The sequence below is a fragment of the Nomascus leucogenys genome, chromosome 19, assembly GCF_006542625.1.
Source record: "Nomascus leucogenys isolate Asia chromosome 19, Asia_NLE_v1, whole genome shotgun sequence".
NCBI classification, from domain to species: Eukaryota; Metazoa; Chordata; class Mammalia; order Primates; family Hylobatidae; genus Nomascus; species Nomascus leucogenys.
Genome location: NC_044399.1, coordinates 74,604,135 through 74,627,069, shown reverse-complemented (window position 1 = coordinate 74,627,069; position 22,935 = coordinate 74,604,135). Strand labels below are relative to the sequence as shown.

The window sequence follows — 22,935 nt, the reverse complement described above, 5'->3', positions numbered from 1 at the left end:
GAACTGGGGCAGGGAGAGGATCTGGGAAGGGGAGACAGAGATCCTGAAGAGGGCCCCTTAATTCTCAGTGGCTCCAGCTGCCTGGCGAGGCCAACCTCATGCCTCCTGGGGAGAATATTGCTGTGTCTGTGGATAGTCCCTTCCAGCATTATTGACATTGATGCATCATCTTGTCACTTAGGTGACCAGGGCAGCTGGAAGTGATTCGGCAGGAAGGCCGAAATGCCAGCCTTTTCTCAGCCCTGATTCCCTGTGGCAGGTGCTGGGTCTGCCCCCTGGGGCCTCCTGCTCTGGGTTGAGATGTTGCATGAGAAGAGCAGAAGGCAGATGTGGCAGGGCCTTCCCCGCACCCCGTCCACTTTACTAGATGCCTCTGGACTCTGAATTTTTTTCCCAATGAATATGTATTTATGTGTGTGTGTGTGTGTGTGTATACATATACATATATATATATGTGTATATATATATATTTTATTTTTTGAGCCGGAGTCTTGCTGTGTCCCCCAGGCTGGACTGCAGTGGTGTGATCTCAGCTCACTGCAACCTCCACCTCCCAGATTTAAATGATTCTCTTGCCTCAGCCTCTCGAGTAGCTGGGACTACAGGCACCGACCACTACGCCCAGCTAATGTTTGTATTTTTAGTAGAGATGAGGTTTCACCAGGTTATCCAGGCTGGTCTCGAACTTCTGACCTCAGGTGATCCACCTGTCCTGGCCTCCCAAAGTACTGGGATTACAGGCGTGAGCCACCGTGCCCGGCCATATGTATTTATATTTACAATAAAAATTAAAAAATCAGAAAACAGAATGATAGTCAGTGGTGCCCTTTGTAACAATCCAAGAATGGGTTATTGGTATTTAACAGGATACTTTTGTAGGCATTTAGTGAAGAAAAAATAACTTTCTCTTAGAAAAACAATGCCTGTCTCAGGCGCTTTCCCACGCAGCTTTGCTTGTGGACTTCAGGTTTGTCTAGGTGGGTGTTTGCACGGCCCTTGAACTACCCATTCCCCAGCAGACGGCTTGATGAATGAGCCCAGTGGCTCAGCACACCAGAGCGGCAGGGTCAGGGAGTGGGACCGAGGCCGAGGGCTCCAAAGCTGCAGTGCAACAGGCATGTCATCCAGAGATTGCCCCTCGGGGTCCCTCAGAATCCCAGCTCTGCCACTTACTTGCTGCAGGACCTTCCAGAAAACCTCTCTGAGCCTCAGTTTCTTCATCTGTAAAATGGGAGAATAATTCTGTATCTACCACATAGGGGTGTTGAAAAAAATTAAATGAAATAATGTATATAAAGAGTTTAGCATAGTGCTAAGTAAATATCAGCTGATACGATGATGATGACGAATAATACTTTTTTTTTTTTTTTTTTGAAGACAGGATCTCGCTCTGTTGCTCAGGCTGGAGTGCAGTGGCGCGTTGCACTCCCCCTGCTGGGTCCAAGCGATTCTAGTGCCTCAGCCTCCCGAGTAGCTGGGACTACAGGCATGCATCAACATGCTCAGCTAATTTTTGTATTTTTAGTAGAGACGGGGTTTCCCCATATTGCCCAGGCTGGTCTTCAATTCCTGGCCTCAAGGGATCTGCCTGCCTTGGCTTCCCAAAGTGCTACTATTACAGGCATGAGCCACTGCACCTGGCTGATGATGAAGAATACTTTTTTTTTTTTTTTTGAGATGGAGTTTTGCTCTTGTTGCCCAAGCTGGAGTGCAATGGCATGATCTTGGCTCACTACAACCTCCACCTCTTGGGTTCAAGCGATTTTCCTGCCTCAGTCTCCCGAGTGGCTGGGATTACAGGCACACACCACCGCGCCCAGCTAATTTTTTGTATTTTTAGTAGAAATGGGTTTCACCATGTTAGCCAGGCTGGTCTCGAACTCCTGACCTCAGGTGATCCTCCTGCCTTGGCCTCCCAAAGTGCTGGGATTACAAGTGTGAACCACTGCGCCTGGCCTAACTATTATCTCTACTATCTGTGTCCAGACAAGGAGCCCGAGGCCAGGAGCAGAATCAATCCCCAGGGGATAACAGGAGGTTGGTAACAGACCAAATAGGTGGGGAAGTGGTTAACTCTGTCTCAGACTTTTAAAAAATTTTGCTTTTATCATGATCATGATTTCTAATTGACACATGATAATTATACCTATTTTGGGGGTATGGTGTGATATTTTCATATATGTATACAATGTGTAATCATCAAATCAAGGTAATTAGCATATCTGTCACCTCAAACGTTGATCATTTCTTTGTATTGGGAATGTTCAAAATCTGCTCTTCTGGCTATTTGAAAATCTACAATAAATTGTTAATTATGGTCACCCTACAATGCTACAGAATACTAGAAATGATTCCTCCTTTCGGTACTTTTGTATCCCTGCCAGCCTCTCCCTAACCCCTCTCTCTCCTGCCCTTCTCAGCCTCTACTGACCACTATTCTGCTTTCTGCTTTGGTGAGATCAACTTTTTTAGCTTCTGCGTTTGCATGAGAACCCGCAATGTGTGTCTTTCTGTGCCTGGCTTATTTCACTTCCCATAATGTCCTCCAGTTTTATCCACGTCGCTACGAATGATGGGATTTGGTTCTTTTTTTATGGCTGGATAGTACAGTGCATATATACCACCTTTGCTTTTGTTGTTGTTGTTCTTTTTTTTTGGAGATGGAATCTTGCTCTGTCACCAGGCTGGAATGTATTGGTGCGATCTCAGCTTGCTGCAACCTCCACCTCCCGGGTTCAAGTGATTCTCCTGCCTCAGCCTCCCAAGTAGTTGGGACTACAGTGCACACCACCATGCCCAGCTAATTTTTTTTTTTTGTATTTTAGTAGAGATGGGGTTTCACCATGTTGCCCAGGCTGGTCTTGAACTCCTGAGCTCAGGCAATCCGCCTGCCTCGGCCTCTCAAAGTGTAGGATTACAGGTGTGAGCCACCGTGCCTGGCCTATACCACCTTTTCTTTATACATTCATCCATGTATAGACTCAGATTTATTTCACACCTGGGCTGTTGTGAGCAGTAAACACAGGAGTGCAGATGGCTCTTCAACAGACTGACTGCCTTTTCCTTGGATATGTACCCTGCAGTGGGATCACTGGGTCACGTGGTAGTTCTGTTTCTAGTGTTTTGAGAACCCTCCGTGCTGTTTTCCATAGTGGCTGTGCTCACTTACGTTCCCACCAATCGTGTCTGTGTCTCAGGCTCTTGAGCAGGGAGATGAGGTCAGCCAAAGCACTGATGGACCAAACTGCAGTGGCGATGAGTCGGGTGCCAACTCAGCCGAGTCCTCCACCTCTTGGGGTCTGTGAGCTCCCCATGTGTTATACATTTTTCAGTTCATTCAGTGCCAGGCCCTGTGCTGGGACAGGCCAGTGGTCAGGGTGCCTGTTAGAGCCCAGCCAGAGGCCTCTGTTCTCTCTGGGTCAGAGGTAGGCTTGGCTGGGGGAGTGAGTTTCTGCTCATCACGTGGAGATCTTGATCACCCAGTGGAGCTCCCAGCGACTGAGCCCTCTTTCTGAACTTTCCAGCCATGAAATACTGCAGGGGCCACGGCCAGATTCCAGTATGCCCCTGGAGGCTCTTGCAGGTATCTTGTCCTTTCTTTTCTAATGTCCCAGAGAAAGAGGCCAGCACTGGGAGGAGGCAGGAGGTTTGATTGATCTGTGCTGGATTTTTTTTTTTTTTTTTTTTTTTTGAGATGGAGTCTCACTCTGTCACCCAGGCTTGAGTGCAGTGGCGCGATCTCAGCTCACTGCAACCTCTGCCTCCCGGGTTCAAGTGATTCTCCTGCCTCAGCCTCCAGAGTAGCTGGGACTACAGGCACAAGCCACCACACCTGGCTAATTTTTGTGTGTATATATATATATATATATTTTGTAGAGATGGGGTTTCCTTATGTTGGCCAGGTGGGTCTTGAACTCCTGACCTCAAGTGATCCGCCTGCCCTGGCCTCCCAAAGTGCTGGGATTACAGGTGTGAGCCACCACGCCTGGCTAATTTTTGTATATATATGTGTGCATATATATATATATATATATTATATTTTTTTTTTTTTTTTTTTTGTAGAGATGGGGTTTCCCCATGTTGGCCAGGCTGGTCTTGAACTCCTGACCTCAAGTGATCCGCCCGCCTTGGCCTCCCAAAGTGCTGAGATTACAGGTGTGAGCCACCACGCTGGCCTGTGCTGGGTTCTGTAGGTTGGGTTAGAGCATGCTGTTAAGATGAGATCCCAGCCCTGGTCCCTGGGAGCCAAGTCACCGATGCTTGGTTGCATGACCACGGGTGGAACCCTTTGTTCTTGACACTCATCTTCCAGGAATGTACCACGGTCACAAGCAAGAAAGGGGAAGAATGAGGATGGGCCAGGTGCCCTGTCTCAGTGCTGGGAAACAGCTCCATGCATTTGTCTTCCTAATGAGTGAGACTTTCATAGATAGAGAATAACATTATTATAGTAATTGAATAGACCAGGCAGATTTACCCTGAAATGCTGTAGTCTGTCCCCACTGAAACTTATTTAGTTTGAACCAATGATGGGAGCTCCTAATCCATTATGTCACCAAGTAATCTTACTCAGAAGAGTTAAGACTTAAGACACAGAGTCTTAGAGCGGAGGGGAGCAGTGGCTTAGCTGGGAGGCCGGTTGGCTCTGTGGTAGGGAAACTTCCAGTGCTCACAAACTGCTGGGGGATTTCTTAGCATGGGTGGTTTAACACGCCCCTGTGCTGGGCACTGTGAGACCGGTCTCCTTCTCTTCTTGGGCTTACCGGGAATTCAGCGAACACATGAGATCCCCTTATTACACAGTGTATCCTCCCAGTAGCACCAGTTTTTGGTCCAATTCAACGGTCAGTGTTTACTTTTTTTTTTTTTTTTTGAGATAGAGTCTCGCTCTGTCGCTCAGGCTGGAGTGCAGTGGTGCGATCTGGGCTCACTGCAAGCTCCGCCTCACGGGTTCACGCCATTCTCCTGCCTCAGCCTCCCAAGTAGCTGGGACTACAGGTGCCCGCCACCACGCCCGGCTAATTTTTTGTATTTTTAGTGGAGACAGGGTTTCACTGTGTTAGCCAGGATGGTCTCGATCTCCTGACCTCGTGATCTACCCGTGTCGGCCTCCCAAAGTGCTGGGATTACAGGCTTGAGCCACCGCGCCCGACCAATGTTTACTTTTTATGACTGTGTAAATGTTATTTATTTTTATGTAAGAGGGTACCATAATTATGTTTTCTTTCTTGTTTAACTTTTCATGTTTCTTGGAGTTAATGATTAACTCCTGTTTCTGCCATTAGCATTGTTTTCTATGGACCTATCTTTCTTTTTCTTTTTTTTTAATTTTTGAGGCAGAGTCTCACTCTGTCACCCAGGCTGGAGTGCAGTGCCACATTCATGGCTTACTACAGTCAGTAGTAAGGTCAAGACCTCCAGGGTTCAAGCGATCCTCCTACCTCAGCCTCCCAAATAGCTGGGACCACAGCTCACTACAGTCTTGACCTCCGGGGTTCAAGCAATCCTCCTACCTCAGCTTCCCAAATCGCTGAGACCATGGGTGCTTGCCACCATGCCTGGCTAATTTTTGTGGAGAGACATGGTCTCACTATATTGCCCAAGCTGGTCTCACACTCCTGAGCTCAACCAGTCCTCCTGCCTTGGCCTCCCAAAGTACTGTAATTACAGGTGAGAGCCACTGCACCTGGCCTATTTTTCTACTTTTATTTTTTCTACCACAATTACTTTAATAGATAGCCCCTCCCTACCCTCCCCCATCTCCACCAAGCTTGCATCCATCAGATAACCTGTCAATTCCATTCTTTCCCCCAGGAGATCTCACTTCCAGAGCCCCCCATCCTCTAGTGATAGTATCCTCCCAAGAAAGGGTGCAAGGGAGTGAATTTTTTTGAGCTCTTGCATATTTCAGAATGCCTTTATTGGTTGATACTTTGCCTGGGTATAAAATTTTAGGTTGAAAATAATTTTCTTTGAGAATTTTGAAAGTTATTACATCATTCCCTACTAGATTCCAGAGTTGCTGTTGAAAAGTCTGATGATATGCAGATTCATATTTCTTTTCTTTTTTCTTTTGTTTTTGAGACAGAGTTTCACTCTTGTCTCCCGTGCTGGAGTCTAATGGTGTGATCTTGGCTCACTGCAGCCTCTGCCTCCTGGGTTCAAGCGATTCTCCTGCTTCAGCCTCCCAAGTAGCTGGGACTACAGGCATGCGCCACCATGCCTGGCTAATTTTTGTATTTTTAGTAGAGACGTAGTTTCACCATGTTGGCCAGGCTGGTCTCGAACTCCTGACCTCAGGTGATCTGCCCGTCTTGACCTCCCAAAGTGCTGGGATGACAGGCGTGAGCCACTACGCCCGGCCCAGATTGCTATTTCTCTGTATATGGTATGTATTTATATTTTCTCTCTGGAGTCATTGAGAATTTTTCATTTGCCCAGGTGTTCTGAAATTTCCTGACAGTGTTTGGGATGGATCTTGTGTCTTCACTGTGCTGTGTACTTGATGGGCCCAGAGACTCAGGACCTTCAGTTCTGGAAGATGTTGTTGTACTATTTCCCTGCTAATCTTTCTGTTATGGTGAAACAACAGCCATTTTATTATGCTCAGGTTCTGTGGGTGAGGAATTCAGCTAGGGCGTGTTGGAGATGATGGCTTCTCTCTGCTTTCTCAACGTCTGGGACCTCATCTTGGGTGGCTCAGCTGGCTGGAGATGACTGCGACGGTCCACTGGGGCCGTGTGTCCGGGAGCTGGGCTGTGTTCTTATAGCAGCTGCTGGAGCTGAGATGCCCAAGGTGGTTTCTTCATGTGCATGGACTGGGATGTTTGGAACATCTGGGCATCTCTCTCCAGGCAGCCTCTCCATGTTCCCAGCCGCAGCACTGACAGTCTCAGTCAGGCCTTTCACATGCAGGCTTGCTTTCTCTGGAGCAAATGTTCCTAGAGGTAGAGGTGGAAGCTGCAAGAGCTCCTGTGACTCATTCCTGAAAGTGAGGTAATGTTACGTCTGTCTCATTCTGTTGGTCAAGACTGAGTCACAGGGCCAGCCCAGATTCAAGAGGGGAACACACAAAGCCATCAGCACCAAGAGATGCCAGCTCCAGCTGCCAGCTCCCCTCCCCTTTCTCTTTCTGGGAATGTTCTTGGTTGGCTATTTGATCTTTTTTCTCTTCCCTCTTTTGTTTTCTGTATCTTTATGTTTTTGTTCTACTTTTTGGGAGATTTCCTCAACTTAGTCTTTTCATCATATTTCTTTCCTTTTTTTTTTTTTTTTTGCAATGGAATTTTGCTCTTGTTGCACAGGCTGGAGTGCAGTGGCTTGATCTCAGCTTACTGCAACCTCTGCCTCCCGGGTTCAAGGGATTCTCCTGCCTCAGCCTCCCAAGTAGCTGGGATTACAGGCACCTGCCACCAGGCCCTGCTAGTTTTTTTATTTTTTATTTTTAGTAGAGACGGGGTTTCTCCATGTTGGCCAGGCTGGTCTCGAACTCCTGACCTCAGGTGATCTGCCTGCCTCAGTCTCCCAAAGTGCTGGGATTACAGACGTGAGCCACTGCACCCGGCCCCCTTACTGTTATTTTAATGGGCTTCAGAAGAAGTGGGATAATAAATGCGTGTGGTCAGTCTGACAGGTTCATCCTGGAAGTCTCAACAGGCTTCAGAATCTCTCTATTTATATCTCCTAAAGGAAGTGAGGGTACATACTTATCACTGCTGAAACATGATTTTTTATTGTGATAAATGGTATACATCCACACTGAATCAATCATAAGATGAACGCGCCTGTCCTCGCCGTCCAGGTGAAGGGCGTTTACGGGCTGGGAAGATGCTGATAGCCCACACCTTGTGACTCCCGGCTTTTGAGAGTGGGTTCTGAAGCTGCCGGAGGCTGTGACCTTGTGCGCTGGCTGTCTCTGCTCTGACCGTGACGCAGCTCCCTCCACGGAGGCCAGGCAGTGCCAGGCAGAGCCGCTGACCGCGGGAGGGGAACTGCTCTGTCGGCAGTTTCTGAGTGACGGAGTGCGTTTGAAGGGCTGGGTGTGCAGGCACCTGGCTTGGTGATTTCTTCAGCGTGGGGGAGGTGGAGCCTCTGGTGTAAGGGGGGACTTGCCTGCCACCCCCTGCTTGGCATGTGCTCTTTACTGGGTGCCCCCCTTCCAGCCCATCCCAGCAGGCTGCCCTCTCGCCTCTCCTTCCCTCTCGCCTCTCCTTCCCTGCCCTTGGAGGGCTCCTGTTCATTTTTGCTTTACGAAAGCCCGCCAGGCACTCATGCCTGTAATCCCAGCACTTTGGGAGGCCGAGGTGGGCAGATCACCTGAAGTCAAGGGTTTGAGACCAGCCTGGCCAACATGGCGAAACCCTGTCTCAACTAAAAATACAGAAAAAAAAGAAAATTAGGCCGGGCATGGTGGCCCATGCCTGCAATCTGAGCACTTTGGGAGGCCAAGGCAGGCGGATCACCTGAGATCAAGGGTTTGAGACCAGCCTGGCCAACATGGCAAAACTCCGTCTCTACTAAAAATACAAAAATAGCAAAAAAAAAAAAAAAAAAAAAAAAAAAAAAAAAAAAAAAAAAAAAAAAAAAAAAAAAAAAAAAAAAAAAAAAAAAAAAAAAAAAAAAAAAAAAAAAAAATACAAAAATTAGCCAGGCATGGTGGTAGGCACCTGTAATCCCAGCTACTTGGGAGACTGAGACAGGAGAATCGCTTGAACTCAGGAGGTGGAGGTTGCAGTGAGCTGAGATCACGCCACTGCACTCCAGCTTGGGCAACAGAGCAAGACCCCATCTCAAAAACAACAGCAACCACCACCACCACCACCCCGGGCCGGGCACGGTGGCTCACGCCTGTAATCCCGCACTTTGGGAGGCCGAGGCGGGCGGATTACAGGTCAGGAGATCTAAGACCATCCTGGCTAACATGGTGAAACCCCATCTCTACTAAAAAAATACACAAAAAAAATTAGCCGGGCATGGTGGTGGGCGCCTGTAGTCCCAGCTACTCGGGAGGCTGAGGCAGGAGAATGGTGTGAACCTGGGAGGCAGAGCTTGCAGTGAGCGGAGATTGCGCCACTGCTGTCCAGCCTGGGTGACAGAGCGAGACTCCGTCTCAAAAACAAACAAAACCCCTAAAACCCCAAAGCCCTACATGCTGTCCCTGACGGCCTCCACCCCTCCCATGACCTCAGCTTCCACCTCTGTTATTGTTACACCTTTCTGCGTAGGTTTTAGTGCTGTTCTGATCCCGTTTGGGTGTCCCAGGGGCCCCTGGCTTGCCGTGTGTCCAGAAAGAGAGCCTTATCATCTGCCCCTCGCAAAGCCGACTCTCCTCCTCCGTCTGTATCACGGCTGAAGCATCCGTCATTCCGTTTTCTGAAACCCAGGTCAGTTGGTGTGTTTAGCACTCAGCCCCTCCTTTACTTTCTGTCACCAAGTCCTCTTAATTTTGTTCCCGAAATGCCTTATGACTCTGACCCTTTCGTGGCATTTCTGCGGCTGTGAGCGCAGTGGCGGGCAGCGCCCCTCGACCCCGTTTCAGTCTTCCCCCGGCCCCTCCCAGCCGCTCCGTTCTCTCTGCTGCTCACAGAGTCCTCCAGCAAAGCTCTGCAGGTCACGGGCACCCCGCCTTGGGCCCCTTGGCTTCCTCCCTTTGCCCCTGAGAGAGAGTTCAGCATGCAGCGCCTTTTCCCAGCGTCACTGTCCGCACAGCGCTGGCACTGTTTGACACACGTGTGTGTCACCTGTCTCAGGCCCATAACGTTGTCCTTCAACTGGCTCAGGTGTTACAACTTCAATGGACTTGTTTCAGAAGGCACCTTTACGTCACTACCATAAAAGGAGAATCAGGGTGGCCTGCCACAAAGAGGGTCTCTGTCAAAGCTCAGTAAGTGACTGTTACAGTGAAGGCCACCCCAGGCACCCTCGGGGGCCCGCAGGGATGCATGCGTCCGCTCTGGGAAGCCGTGGGCCGTGGGAGCTGCTCCCCAGCGGGCCCCTTCTCCTCCTCAGAGGCAGTGTGGCACCGTGGTAAAGGCCACAGACCCTGGGGCCAAGCCTGCGCCCAAGCCTCGCTCTGCTCCTTTCCAGCAACATGACGCTGGCCCACTTAACCTCTCTGAGCCTCATCTTGCCTGTCTGTAAAAGGGGTTAATACGATTTCCTTCAGTGGATTGTGGTATTAAATAAGATAGTGTACATAGATCACTTCACACAGTGCCCTAACCCTTGAGACCTGTTTGCTGGCATTTGCCCTCCCCCGCCACTTTTTTTTTTCTTTTTGAGACGGAGTCTCGCTCTGTCGCCCAGGCTGGAGTGCAGTGGCGCGATCTCGGCTCACTCCAACCCCCGCCTCCCGGGTTCAAGCGATTCTCCTGCCTCAGCCTCCCGAGTAGCTGGGATTACAGGCACCTGCCACCATGCCTGGCTAATTTTTTGTAATTTTAGTAGATACGGGGTTTCACCACGTTGGCCAGGCCGGTCTCAAACTCCTGATCTCTAGTGATCCGCCTGCCTCGGCCTCCCGAAGTGCTGGGATTACATATCTGTGAGCCACCGCACCCGGCCTGCCCTCCCCTTTTGCCGGCCTGCTGTGCCCTCGAATGGTGTGATGTGTCTCCTGGGCATCAGCGACATTGGTGATCTCTCCGTCATGCTGGTCACGTTCCTCTGCGTCCTGCTTCTGTGCCCTCCCCTTCCCCGCTTCTCCCATAGGTCACTGCTGGTCTCTTCTCCGGGCCTAGATCAGCCGTTGCCTCCTGTGCGATCCCGTAGCTGGTCTCCCAAGGAGAGCCAGTCCTCTCCTCTCTGTGACCTCATGGCACTTGATTCTGCATCTCTCGTTTCACCCCATGACCCCACAATCCATGTTTGGCACTCGGGTCTTGCAGGTGGGTGTGCTGTGCCTGCAGGACGGTTTTCTGCGTTTTGCCCGGATCATTTTCTCAGATGCTTGTGAATCACACAGACGTCGCCTCCCCTGCTGAGACACCACCCTTGGTCCCCGAGAACTCAAACTTAAAACACACAAGAAGACGTTTGGCCAGTGTCCCCTCCTCGCTCCCTGCTGTGGTACTTGGGCCGGGCGGAGCTGGCTTTCCCCTGGCAGCGGGAGGGAGCACTGGAGTGGGAGTCAGAGATCTCAAGGTGGAGCTGCAGCTCTCGTATTTTTTGACTCTGCGACCCCAGGCTCACATAGGACTCCGAATCTCTGCTGGCTTGGGTGCAAACCATAAAGCATGCGTCAGTTCTAAAAGCTGCTTGTCTGGTAAAGGCTTATTTTCCCAGTGTGAGGATTTGCCCACGTGGGTAGATTGGTCCATCGCTCTGAGATATGTGCACAAGAAGGCCCCCAACGCCCCCAATCAGAGGGCTGTGGAGGCCTGCAGAGGTGCTTCTGGGTGGTCTGCCCGTAGGGTCCTGTTCCTCCTGGCTCCTGCCCTTTCTCCTAGCCCTGGTTCAGTTTAGGACTTCAGATCCTCCAGGGAAGGACAGTGCTGTCCTCATCTAATGCACCTGGAGAGCAGCAGGAGTGTCTTCTGAAGCTGCAGCCAGAGTCTGGCCCAGGCCTCCCCTTGTGCCCACATGCAGCCACAGGGTCCTGTGCGGGGTGTAGCCTGCAGCAGAGACTCCAGCCGGCTCGTCTCCTGCACAGCCTGGGCCTCCTGCTCTCTGTCTGCTCCATGCAGGGAACCAGTAGCCCCCTTTGACCCTTTCCCCCTTCTGTCCTCTCACTTGAGGGCCCTGGCACTTTATAAACGGGTGTCCAGGCCAGGCGCGCTGGCTCACGCCTATAATCCCAGCACTTTGGGAGGCTGAGGCGGGTAGATTGCCTGAGGTCAGGAGTTCAAGACCAGCCTGGCCAACATAGTGAAACCCAGTCTCTAATAAAAATACAAAAAATTATCTGGGTGTGGTGGCACGCGCCTGTAATCCCAGCTACTTGGGAGGCTGAGGCAGGAGAATTGCTGGAACCCAGGAGGCGGAGGCTGCAGTGAGCCGAGATTGTGCCATTGTACTCCAACCTGGGCGATAAGAGCGAGACGCTGTCTCAAAAACAAAAACCAACGAACAAACAAACTGGTGTCCAGAAGCCAGTTGTGCTTCCTGACACTTTCCTCCTGGAGACTTTTTTTTTTCTTTGAGATTGAATCTTGCTCTGTTGCCGAGGCTGGAATGCAGTGGCACGATCTTGGCTCACTGCAACCTCTGCCTCACGGGATCAAGCGATTTCCGGCTAATTTTTGTATTTTTAGTAGAGACGGGGGTTTCACCATGTTGGCCAGGCTGGTCTCGAACTCCTGACCTCAGTTGATCCGCGCACCTCGGCCTCCCAAAGTGCTGGGATGACAGGTGTGAGCCACCATGCCCAGCCCCTCCTGGAGACTTGCTGCCGACTTCCCACAAGCCTGGGCCGAGGTGATTTGGAAATGGGGCCTCTTCCTTGGAGAAGAGAAGAGAAGAGGCTCGTTGTGGGGTTTGGGTGGCTCCCTCGGCTCTCCAGCCTCCATGGGCTTGTCCGCATAATGAGGCTGTCGGGTGGCATCTGTTGCTTTCTCCCACGGCTTCTGCTCTCTGCATCCGTGAACCCTGGGATTGAATTAGGGGTGGGGATTGCCATTTTGCATTTTCTGCAGAGTTTTTTTTTTTTTTTTTTTTTTGAAACAGGGTCCCACTCTGTCGCCCAGGCTGGAGTGCAGTGGCGTGATTATGGCTCACTGTAGCCTTGACCTCCTAGGCTCAAGTCACCCTCCCACCTCAGCCTCCTGAATAGCTAGGACTACAGTCATGCACCTGGCTAATTTTTAATTTTTTTATAGAGATGGGGTTTCACCATGTTGCCCAGGCTGGTCTTGAACTCATGGGCTCAAGCAATCCTCCTACCTCAGCCTCCCAAAGTGCTGGGATTACAGGTATGAGCCGCCTCACCCGGCCATCTGGGGAGTTTTCAATCACCAAAGATCTAGAGTTGGTGCCCCAAATCTCTGGAATCCTCTCAGAGTGTGTGCTAGGATGGGCTGTGACCCCAAGGTCAGCCCTGCCAGGTACGAACAGGTGCGCAACACCTGCTCCTTCTCAAGCTACCCATTCACTCCACCTGTTGGAGCCTTTTGTTCCTGAATCCAATGTCCTCTTCCCTCCCCTACACTCTGCCAGGTCTGCTGGGCTCATGCCCTTTCTCCCTTCCACATTGGCCCCAGCACAGGCATGAGGGTCATCAGTGCCCTCATCTCCATGTCTGTCCCCTTGGGGCTTGGAATTGAGCCATGTGCATATACTTGGGGCCTGGCGGTTCCCACACAGCAGCTGGGCTCCCATGTCCCTGCCTCCCAGCTTGGCATCCACAGTATGTGGGGCAGCGAGTGCCTAGAACTGAAGACGTCCCTGCCCCGTCCACCTCTGCCTTCTGATCAGCTTTCTGCCTTGGCCCCTCCTCCTCCATGCCCATTCTTCTAGTTGATTTGAGCCTTGGCAACAAGGCGACCAGCTATTGTGTTTTTGCTGCGTACCAGGCACTGTGCTAAGTGCTTTCTGGGCCTTACTCATAACGCCCCATGAGGTAGGGAGTACTCACACCATTTCACAGATGAGGAAGCTGAGGCATGGAGAGGTGAGATAACCTGACCACATGGCGCATCAGGAGTGGTGCTGGAGTATTGATTAGCAGGAGTATTGATTAGCAATTGCATCCCGTTCCCCTCTCCCTGCAGCCCCTGGCAACTACTCATCACTGTTCTGTCTGTGGATTTGTCTGTTTTGTGGATTTCATGGAACTGGAATCACACAGCATGTGGCCTTGTGTGCCTGGCTCCTGTCACTTGGCACCATGCTTCCTAGGTGCATCCATGTTGTAGCATGCATCAGTTCTTCACTCCTTTTCTTTCTATTGTCTTTGTAGTCATAAGCTATCATTGTTTATTATTTTTATTTTATTTTATTTTATTTTGAGACGGAGTCTCACTCTGTCACCCAGGCTGGAGCGCAGTGGCGCCATCTCGGCTCACTGCAAGCTCCGCCTCCTGGGTTCACGCCATTCTCCTGCATCAGCCTCTCGAGTAGCTGGGACTACAGGCGCCTGCCATCACACCTGGCTAATTTTTTTTGTATTTTTTTAGTAGAAACGGGGTTTCACCATGTTAGCCAGGATGGTCTCGATCTCCTGACCTTGTGATCTGCCTGTCTCAGCTTCCCAAAGTGCTGGGATTACAGGAGTGAGCCACTGCGCCCGGCCACTTATTTTTATTTTTTTGAGATGGAGTCTCACTCTGTCACCCGGGCTGGAGTGCAGTGGCATAATCTTGGCTCACTGCAATCTCTGTCTCCCAGGTTCAAGTGATTCTCCTGCCTCAGCCTCCTTAGTAGCTGGGATTACAGGCATGCGCCATCATGCCTGGCTAATTTTTTGGATTTTTAGTGAGACGGGGTTTCACCATGTTAGCCAGGTTGTTCTCGAACTCCTGACCTCAGGTGATCCGCCTGCCTTGGCCTCCCAAAGTGCTGGGATTACAGGCGTGAGTCGCTGCCCGCGGTCCTATTTTTATTTTTGAAAATTAATTATTTTTGCTTCATTTCTTTTTATGGGTGAGCAATATTCCACAGTATGGAACAACTGAATTTTATTTATCTGTTCGTTGGCGGTTGGACACTTGGATTGCTTCCCCCTTTTGGCCATTATGAATCATGTTTCTTATTCCTTTTGGTTTGGTTTTCCTGAGAAGCTCTTTGCAGCCCAGCTGTCTGTATTCCTCTAGCTTGGCTATTTGGAAAGCAAGAGAAAGCGTAGCTGAGTGTGGGTGGATGGCTGGGAGCGGGCGTGGGGAGGGATGCAGAAAAGGGGAGTTTCAGGCTTGGGAGAACCCTGTGTGGAGGGGGCCTTACACCTGGCCCCAAAGCCATCTGCTGCTAGGTGAATGTTTTTCGTGTGGTTGATTATTAACCAATGGTTATGATCCTGAGAGTAGATCCCCAGGCTACAACTGGTGCTCATTTGAGATGCCAGAAATGTTTTCCAAGGCATTTAAACAGCCCTGGACCCTTGCTTCTGTCTCCACTTGGAGACCACATTAATATTTTATGAGTTATAATTATCATCATCAAGATCATGGTCTACATTTATATAGGACTTCATGTTTTATTTCACAGCTTTTTTTTTTTAATTAATTCATTTTTTTTGAGACGGAATTTTGCTCTTGTTGCCCAGGCTGGACTGCAATGGTGAGATCTCAGCTCACTGCAACCTCCACCTCCCAGGTTCAAGCGATTCTCCTGCCTCAGCCTCTCAAGAAGCTGGGATTACAGGCGCCCGCCACCACGCCCGGCTAATTTTTGTATTTTTAGTAGAGACAAGGTTTCACCATGTTGGCCAGGCTGGTCTCGAACTCCTGACCTCAGGTGATCCGCCCGCCTTGGCCTCCCAAAGTGCTGGGATTACAGGCGTGAGCCACCTCGCCCAGCCACAGCTGTTATTTTTAACTCCTTGGTACATTATTACCCCTGTCTTTGCAGATGAAGGAAACAAGACACAACGAGGTAACTTAACCAAGGCCTCACAGCTGGGTAGCAGGCAGAGCCAAACTTGAACCCAGGAATCCCTTGATTCCGAGTGTAGGGTGCTCTCCATAGCGTTGTGTGAGACATGACGGTTGCAGTGACCTCAAGATGGTCTGAGGCAGAGCCCTCCAAGGGTGGAGGCGAGGAGCCTGCAGGCCTGGGTGCTGGCACAGGGGCTCTGCCAGGGGTCTGTCCAGCTCCGTCTGGGTGAATCACGGCCTTTGACTTCTCAGCTTCCACTCCAGGCCCCTTTGACCATTTCTTCCAGAGATTTGCATTTGGCCAACGCTGGCTAGGACGCGTCCTGGTCTCCCTGAGCCGCCCCATCTGCCCCTGTATCTCCTGTGCTTCTAGGGAGGGAAAGAATCCCAGAGCAGGGAACCTCAGTGCCATGCGAGAATGGGCAGGGCCTCCAGGATTCCCCCAGATGGCAGAGGCTCTCTGACCTGCCCTTCCAGCCTGCCCTTGCCACCCTTCTCTTTGAACTGAGTATGTAATCTTCCTCCTCTCTTCCTCTGGCTTCTCTCCATCCTCCTTTTCCCTTCTCTGCTTTCCAGGCTGTCCCCATCTCCAGCCCCTCCTCTCATTGGTCCTTGTGGGTCCCTGGGTGGGTCTGGGGCCCTGCGTCGTTAGAGTTGCATGCGAGTATGGGGCTGGGTCGCTTGAGGGCTGCAGTTTTCAATCTCAGTGCCATGACATGTGGCAAGATAGATCCCTGTGGGTCACAAGGAAGTTGTCACCTCAGCTAAGGATTTACCTTTTGCTTCTAATTAGAGCACATTCAAGGTTATCCCATGATGTAATCACATCACTTTCACCTCCTCATGTGTGATATGTTTGCCTGAGTGGGAGAAAAAGGGATAAAACTGCATCAAGCACCGCGTCACTTAACTCTATCTTATCTCAGTGCCAGCTGGTGGCTGGGCTGGGCTGTGCCTGGCTGTCCTTGGAGGGTGGCTCATGTGTAAATGTCATTGTCCTGGGGCAGGACAAGGCTGAGCATAGCTGATCAGAGCAGGGGTGGTGAGGCAGAAGCAGGATTTCATCTTCACAGTTTTTGACTCTCTAGGCCAAGGCTAGAACCTGGGGCCTGGGCACTGCATTCATTTCCTAGGGCTGCCATTACCAAGGACCTCAGATGGCTTAAAGCCACAGACATTTATTATTTCGGTTCTGGAGGCCAGAAGTCCAAAATCAAGGTGTCAGCAGGGCCTCGCTCCCTCTGCAGGCCTAGGGAAGAATCCTTCCTCGCCTCTTCTAGCCTCTGGCGGGGTCGGCAAGCCTCGGCACGCATTGGCTTGCAGCCGCATCGCTCCTGTGTCTGCCTGAGAACACGGGGCGTTCTCACTGTGTGTTTCTTCACATTGTTGCCTTCCCTTCTTTTTTTTTTTTTTGAGATGGAGTCTCGCTCTGTCACCCGAGCTGGAGTGCAGTGGCGCGATCTCATCTCACTGCAACCTCCACCTCTTGGGTTCAAGCGATTCTCTTGCCTCAGCCTCCCAAGTAGCTTGGATGACAGGCACATGCCACCATGCCTGGCTAATTTTTGTATTTTTAGTAGAGACGGGGTTTCGCCACGTTGAACAGGCTGGTCTCGAACTCTTGACCTCAAGTGATCCGCCCCCCCTCCTCAGCCTCCTAAAATGGTGGGATTACAGGCATGAGCCACTGCTCTGGGCCCAGTTCAGATGTTTTTGAGGGTGGCAGTCATGCCTTCTGCCCACCCTGGCACCCCCTCTGGAGTCCTGGACACAGCACTGGAGCTTGCATGAGGCTGGTCACCACTGGTGCTCATGTCTGCTCTAGCCCCTTCCAAGCTCCCAGGCATGATTTGGGAAATCCTTCTGGTCAGAAGCTGCCGTGTGGTCCGACTTGAGAGTCTGCCTTGCTTCCTAGAGACTGGCCCCTGGAGCTTATGCAGCGTCCAGTAGAGACTGGTCCCTGGAGCTTATCCAGCGTCCAGGGGGAAGAGGCAGGGAGAGGGGCTCAGCTCAGGGAGTGTTGGATGCTGCGCCCCTTTGACCAGGACTCAGGGCCTTGGACAATAATCATACATGCTCTGGTGCCATGGGCGTGGACACCTTGTGCCTGATGGGGAGAAATAGACAGCATGACCGTGTGTATGAGCGTCCTGTGACCGGTGATGTTAAAACCAGCTCTGTCTTCCTCTGGACTGTGTGTTCCTGGAGAGCCAGGGTTGCTGTCCATCAAGGTGCCTGCGAGCCGTCTCCAGAGGTCCTCTGCTAAGCCCAGAGTCGCCCTGTATCATCGGGTGGGGGCTTGTTTTCCTTCCCCTCCCTGCGTGCTTTTCCTTGCCCGGCTCCCAGCCTTACAGGGGAGCAGCTGACATCCTCACCGTGGGCCCTAAGAGGACCTGAGGGTGATGCCCTCCTGCTTGATCATTCTTCCTTTCCCCCATCATGGCTCTCAAAGACCAGGCCCATTGAGGAGGAGCTGTGGCTGCTTGGGAGAGGGCCAGGTGGAGGAGGGGGTGAGCCTGTGCTGGACCCAGCTCTGTTGTATGCACAGGCAGGTGAGTGGCCGAGCAGCCAGACTGGAGCCTACGGTGGTGATGTCCAAGGCTGTACATGGAAGGAGGCTGGCAGCTCTAGCTGAGAGGTAGCAAGAGCTGGTGCCTGCCTTTGTGTGTGTGTGAGTGTGTGCACGCACCTAGGAGCTATCTCAGCCCTGCTGGTTTCTTGAGCCAGTTACAGCCTGGATCAGGCGGGAGAGTCCCCCATCTCCAGCCGTCAAAACTTATATCAACAAGGTCCAGGAAGAAAGAAAGAGGAAGGGAGACAGGGAGCAGGAGACAGGGACTGCCAGGTTCAGGTTGATGGGGTGGAATTGGATCCTCTACCAAGCCAGGTAGTCCCCAGGCCCCTCATGTGGCTCCTTAGTTGGCCACAGGGAGGGCTGGTCAACTGCAGGGGCAGGCAGGGGTACACGTGGCCCTGTGGGCCTAGCCTGGAAGTGTTCTCAGCCTGGTCCTGCTCTGTGGGCCATGGGGAGCCAGGCAGGATGGGGTCTGGGCCTGGAAAGCTGGAGGGCTGGGCTCTGTAGGGAGGGTGGGTTTCTGTCAAGAAGGTGTGGGGTTGGAACTGTCGCTTCGCTGGCAGGACTTGGGCTGGGAAGAGGGGCAGAAGGATTCTCTGGAGGTGGCAGTGGGGGTGCTTTGATCATTTATGCAGGACCTGGGGGTTGGGCTGACTCTCTCGGCTGCTTCAGAGCGGGGCTCTAGAAGAGGACACACTTGTAAAGTTGGGGGCTTTGACAGCTCAGCCCGGCCCTCTTCGGCTTTTAATACGGTTCTCCCAGCCCCTTTGTCCCCTCCTGGGTCCAGCCAGGGCTTGTTCAGGACACTGGAGTCCCTCACCCGGGGATTCCCCAGGCTCTGCCCAGCTGGCCCTGTTGTGCGGCCATGACTGGGGAGGCTGATCCCATGCCAAACAGTCTGCCTGGTGATGGGACCGCAAACAGCACTCCCCGGTCACCAGCGAGGGCCAGATGGAAAGTGGGGAGTGTGTGAGCGCGGCGAACTTGTCGCAGTCATGTTGCCATGGTGACACAACTCTGTTTAGCTGCCTCTCCACCGTCCTAGCCCACGTGGACTAAATTAAGTTTTACCTGCGGTTGCACGGCAGGCAGCCCTGTCTCCCGAGGACAGCTTTTTGACCAGGGCCTGTGTGTCTGTGTGTGTGTGTGTGTGTGTGTGTGTGTGTGTGTATGTGCAGAGGGGCTCAAGGGAGAATGAATCCGCATTTCTCCCCTCCTCTTCTCACACCCAGCCCCAGTCCCGGGTCCCTTTAGCCCCATGGTTCTCAGACTTCGCCGTGCAGCAGAATGACCTGGAGATTTCGTTGGAGCGCAGGTTCCTGGGCTCATCACTGGAGAGTCTGGTGTGCACCTGCAAATGTGCATGTCTTTCGAGTTCCCAGGTGCCGCTGGTGGTCCAGGGATTTTGCTTTAGATTTTGGTGCACTGGAGTAAAGAAAATGCTCCCAACTCTGGTTTCTGGATTGTATTTTTTTTTTTTTTTTTTGAAACGGAGTTTCATTCTTGTTGCCCAGGCTGGAGTGCAGTGGCACCATCTCGGCTCACTGCAACCTCCACCTCCCAGGTTCAAGTGATTCTCCTGCCGCAGCCTCCCTAGTAGCTGGGACTACAGGCATGCACCACCACGCCTGGCTAATTTTTTGTATTTTTAGTAGAGATGGGGTTTCACCATGTTGGTCGGGCTGGCCTCGAACTCCTGACCTCAGGTGATCCGCCTGCGTTGGCCTTGCAAAGTGCTGGGATTACAGGCGTGAGCCACCCAACCCAGCCTGCATTGTATGTTAAACTGTGTCTGAGAGCCCAGTCACTCTTGGAGGAGAGAAGGGAAGGCGCAGGCAGGTCTTCACTCACCTCTTCTGGCCTCTTCACAGGAAGCAGGAGCTGGCCAACAGCTCGGATGTGACCCTCCCAGACCGGCCGCTGTCCCCTCCTCTCACGGCACCTCCCACCATGAAGGTAAGAGGCTTTGGTTCAGGAAGGCAGGGAGGGGAGCATGTGGGGAAGTCGTAAGGCCTAGCTGTGACTTTGGCTCCAGGCCCAGCAGCGTCCGTCGCAGTGGGGCTGTGGAGTGTCCTGACACCTCGGAGGAGGTGACGTCCAGTTAAGCTCCAGTTAAGCACCAGTGTGGGGGAAGCGTGACAAGAGACTCAGGGTGTCTGTGTCAAGGGGCGATGAGGACATTGGGGTTGAAATGGGGTTGGCAGGACTCTTGGTAATTGGTAGTGGAGTTTGGGAACAAGGGGCCCAGCCAGGAGGAAGTCGGGGGACAGAAGGCAGCTGCCCAGAAGGACTGCCCCAGGCTGGGCTGTGGCCCTCCTGGAACTTGAAGGGCGTTTGCATGCTGGTCTGCCAGCCTCTGGCTGGCCCTTCTGAGCCGGGCCTGTTCACGCCAGTCCCCGTGGAAGGGTTGGCTGGAGGTTCGGGTCGGGGTGGCAGTTCCTTTCTTATCAGCACTTCCTTCGTGAGCCTTTCTCCTGGGGAGACCACAGTCCAGGCCGCTAGGCCCAGGACCTTCTCACTCCTGGACGGGAGCCGAGGGAGCAGTGCCCTTCTGCCACCATGACCTTCCCCCATCACTTTTCAGTCCGACACCTCGGCAGGATGGCCACACGGGCCTGAGCTGGTCCTCAGAGAAGACTTTTGGCTCAGCCAGTGTTTCTGCATAGGCTGGCATGCACTCTCTCCCTCCCTCCCTCCTTCCTTCACACTCCGTGGGGTGAGTGAGGACTAGCACTGAAGAAGTCACCTGCCTCCTGAGTCATCTGAGGGGACATCTAGGCCAGCTGCTCTCTCTGTCCTGGGGTGTGCTCTGAGTGGCTCACAGGGAGATCATCAGGCAGCTCTTCCTCACTGCTCTGCATCACCCCTCCTCTTCCCTGAACCTAATCTTTTGCAAGATGACAACCCATAGGAAGCAGATAAAACCCATCCATCTTCCTGTTGTTGTCCTGTATCTGATGCCCATCATATACAGAGCCACGTGGTATGCCTCGAGGAGCCTACGTGTTGAGGGGTAGCCAGAGCCTGCCCTGGGTGGGTTAAGTGGTCAGCGGTGGGTGGGGGCAGGACAGGGGTGCAGGGCTGACCAAGGAGAGCTGTACTGTCTTCCTTGTGCAGTACCCAGGGGGCAGTGGAAGCCAGACCACCTTCACTAGCCTAGTGCCTGCCCCAGCACCCAGCTCAGTGTTGGTATCTGAGCCAGGTGCCGGGCCAGCTCTTTGCACAGGGTAATGCTAAGAAGCCTGTCACCATTCCGAGTGTCCCCTTGGTCTACAAAGGTGGCTGTGGGATGCTTGTCTCTGTCTTCGCGGATGGCAGGAGTTTGCAGGGAGAACTCTGACAGTCTCCTAGGAGAAGTCCCTGAATTATCTTGGCAGATTTTACTTACTTATGTACTCATTTAATTCATTTAATACCCAGTATTTATTTGAATTTTGTATTAGGACTCTTGGTTGTAAGTGACAGAAACATAACTCACTCTGGCTTAGGCATAAAAGGGTATTTTTTGCCTTTGTAATTGCAAGCGTAGACGGCAGGCATGACTGCATCCACAAGATCAGTCTCATTCCTTCTCTCGTCTGTGTTGGTTTCATTCTTTGTCAAGCTGCCTTTGTGGCAGCCGAACGGTGGTAGCAGCTCCTACCTGTGAATTAACTCCAGTGAAAAGAAAAGTATTTTTTTTCCCCCAGTAGTTCTAACAAAGTCCCAGGGAAGAAGCTCATTGGCTGGCTTAGGTCACATGTTTGTCCCTGAACCAATTACCGTGACCAGAAAGATGAAAGGCTCTGATTGGCCAGACCTGAGTCTCATGACCACCCACCTAAACCGTAAGAACTGAGAATTAGGGAGGGGAAGGTCCTAGAGGGAAATGGCAGTGGTACCATGAGAAGAAGGGGAAAGGGATGCGCAGCAGGCAAGACCCACAGCATTCTGCCACATGTGCTCATGCTCGGCCAGGCCCAGTGCTGGGTTCTGGGGACCTTGTAGTAAACCAGACATTGTGGTCCCTGCTCTCCTAGAGCTTGTCGTCTAGCTAGGGAGCCAAAAATGGAAAAATAATGTCAGGAATGAGGGCTGCGCAGTTCAACATGGTGACTATTCTAAAGGAGAAGCACAGCATAGCTCAGGGGGAGCGTAAGGTTAGGAGGTGGGGGGACTCTAACCTAGACTCGGAGAGGGTCAGGTAAGGCTTTTTGTTAGGAAATGATGTTTAAGCTGAGCCCTGAAAATTGGATAGGTGCTAGTTAGGCTGAGGTGGAGTCCGAGTGGAGGAGAGTGTTCTAGATTCTTGCTGTTCAAAGTGAGGCCAAGGGACCAGCAACACCTGCATCATTTGCGAGCCCCTTAGAAATGCAGGATCTCAGGTTCCACTCCAGACCACTGAATCAGAGTCAGCATTTTTATTTTTTTGAGACGGGGCCTTGCTCTGTCGCCGAGCCAGAGTGCAGTGGCGCGATCTTGGCTCACTGCAACCTCTGCCTCCTGGGTTCAAGCGATTCTCCTGCCTCAGCTTCCCGAGTAGCTGGGATTACAGGTGCGTGCCACCATGCCTGGCTGATTTTTGTGTTTTTAGTAGAGACGGGGTTTCACCATGTTGGCCAGGATGGTCTCAATCTCTTGACCTTGTGATCCGCCCACCTCGGCCTCCCAAAGTGCTGAGATTACAGGCTTGAGCCACCGCGCCTGGCCCAGAGTCAGCATTTTACTGTCATTTTCCGGTGATCTGTATACACAGGACAGCTTGAGAAGCACTGCTGTGGGCCTCTGCACGTGCCCTCAGGCAGCCGAGAGAGAGAAGGCAGCGCTAAGAGGAACCGGAAGATCAGAACAGCT

At 52.0% G+C, this 22,935-nt stretch overlaps 1 protein-coding gene across 5 annotated transcripts in view; it reads left to right on the top strand.

Moving 5' to 3' along the window:
* RAP1GAP2 (RAP1 GTPase activating protein 2) overlaps nucleotides 1-22,935 on the top strand; it is a 267,223-nt gene that overhangs the window by 116,398 nt on the left and 127,890 nt on the right. For all 5 annotated transcript variants that reach the window (XM_030799615.1, XM_030799613.1, XM_030799614.1 and 2 more), the window contains one exon: nucleotides 19,974-20,058. In XM_030799615.1, the coding sequence (XP_030655475.1) occupies nucleotides 19,974-20,058 (85 nt within the window). The remainder of the gene's footprint in view (nucleotides 1-19,973; nucleotides 20,059-22,935) is intronic.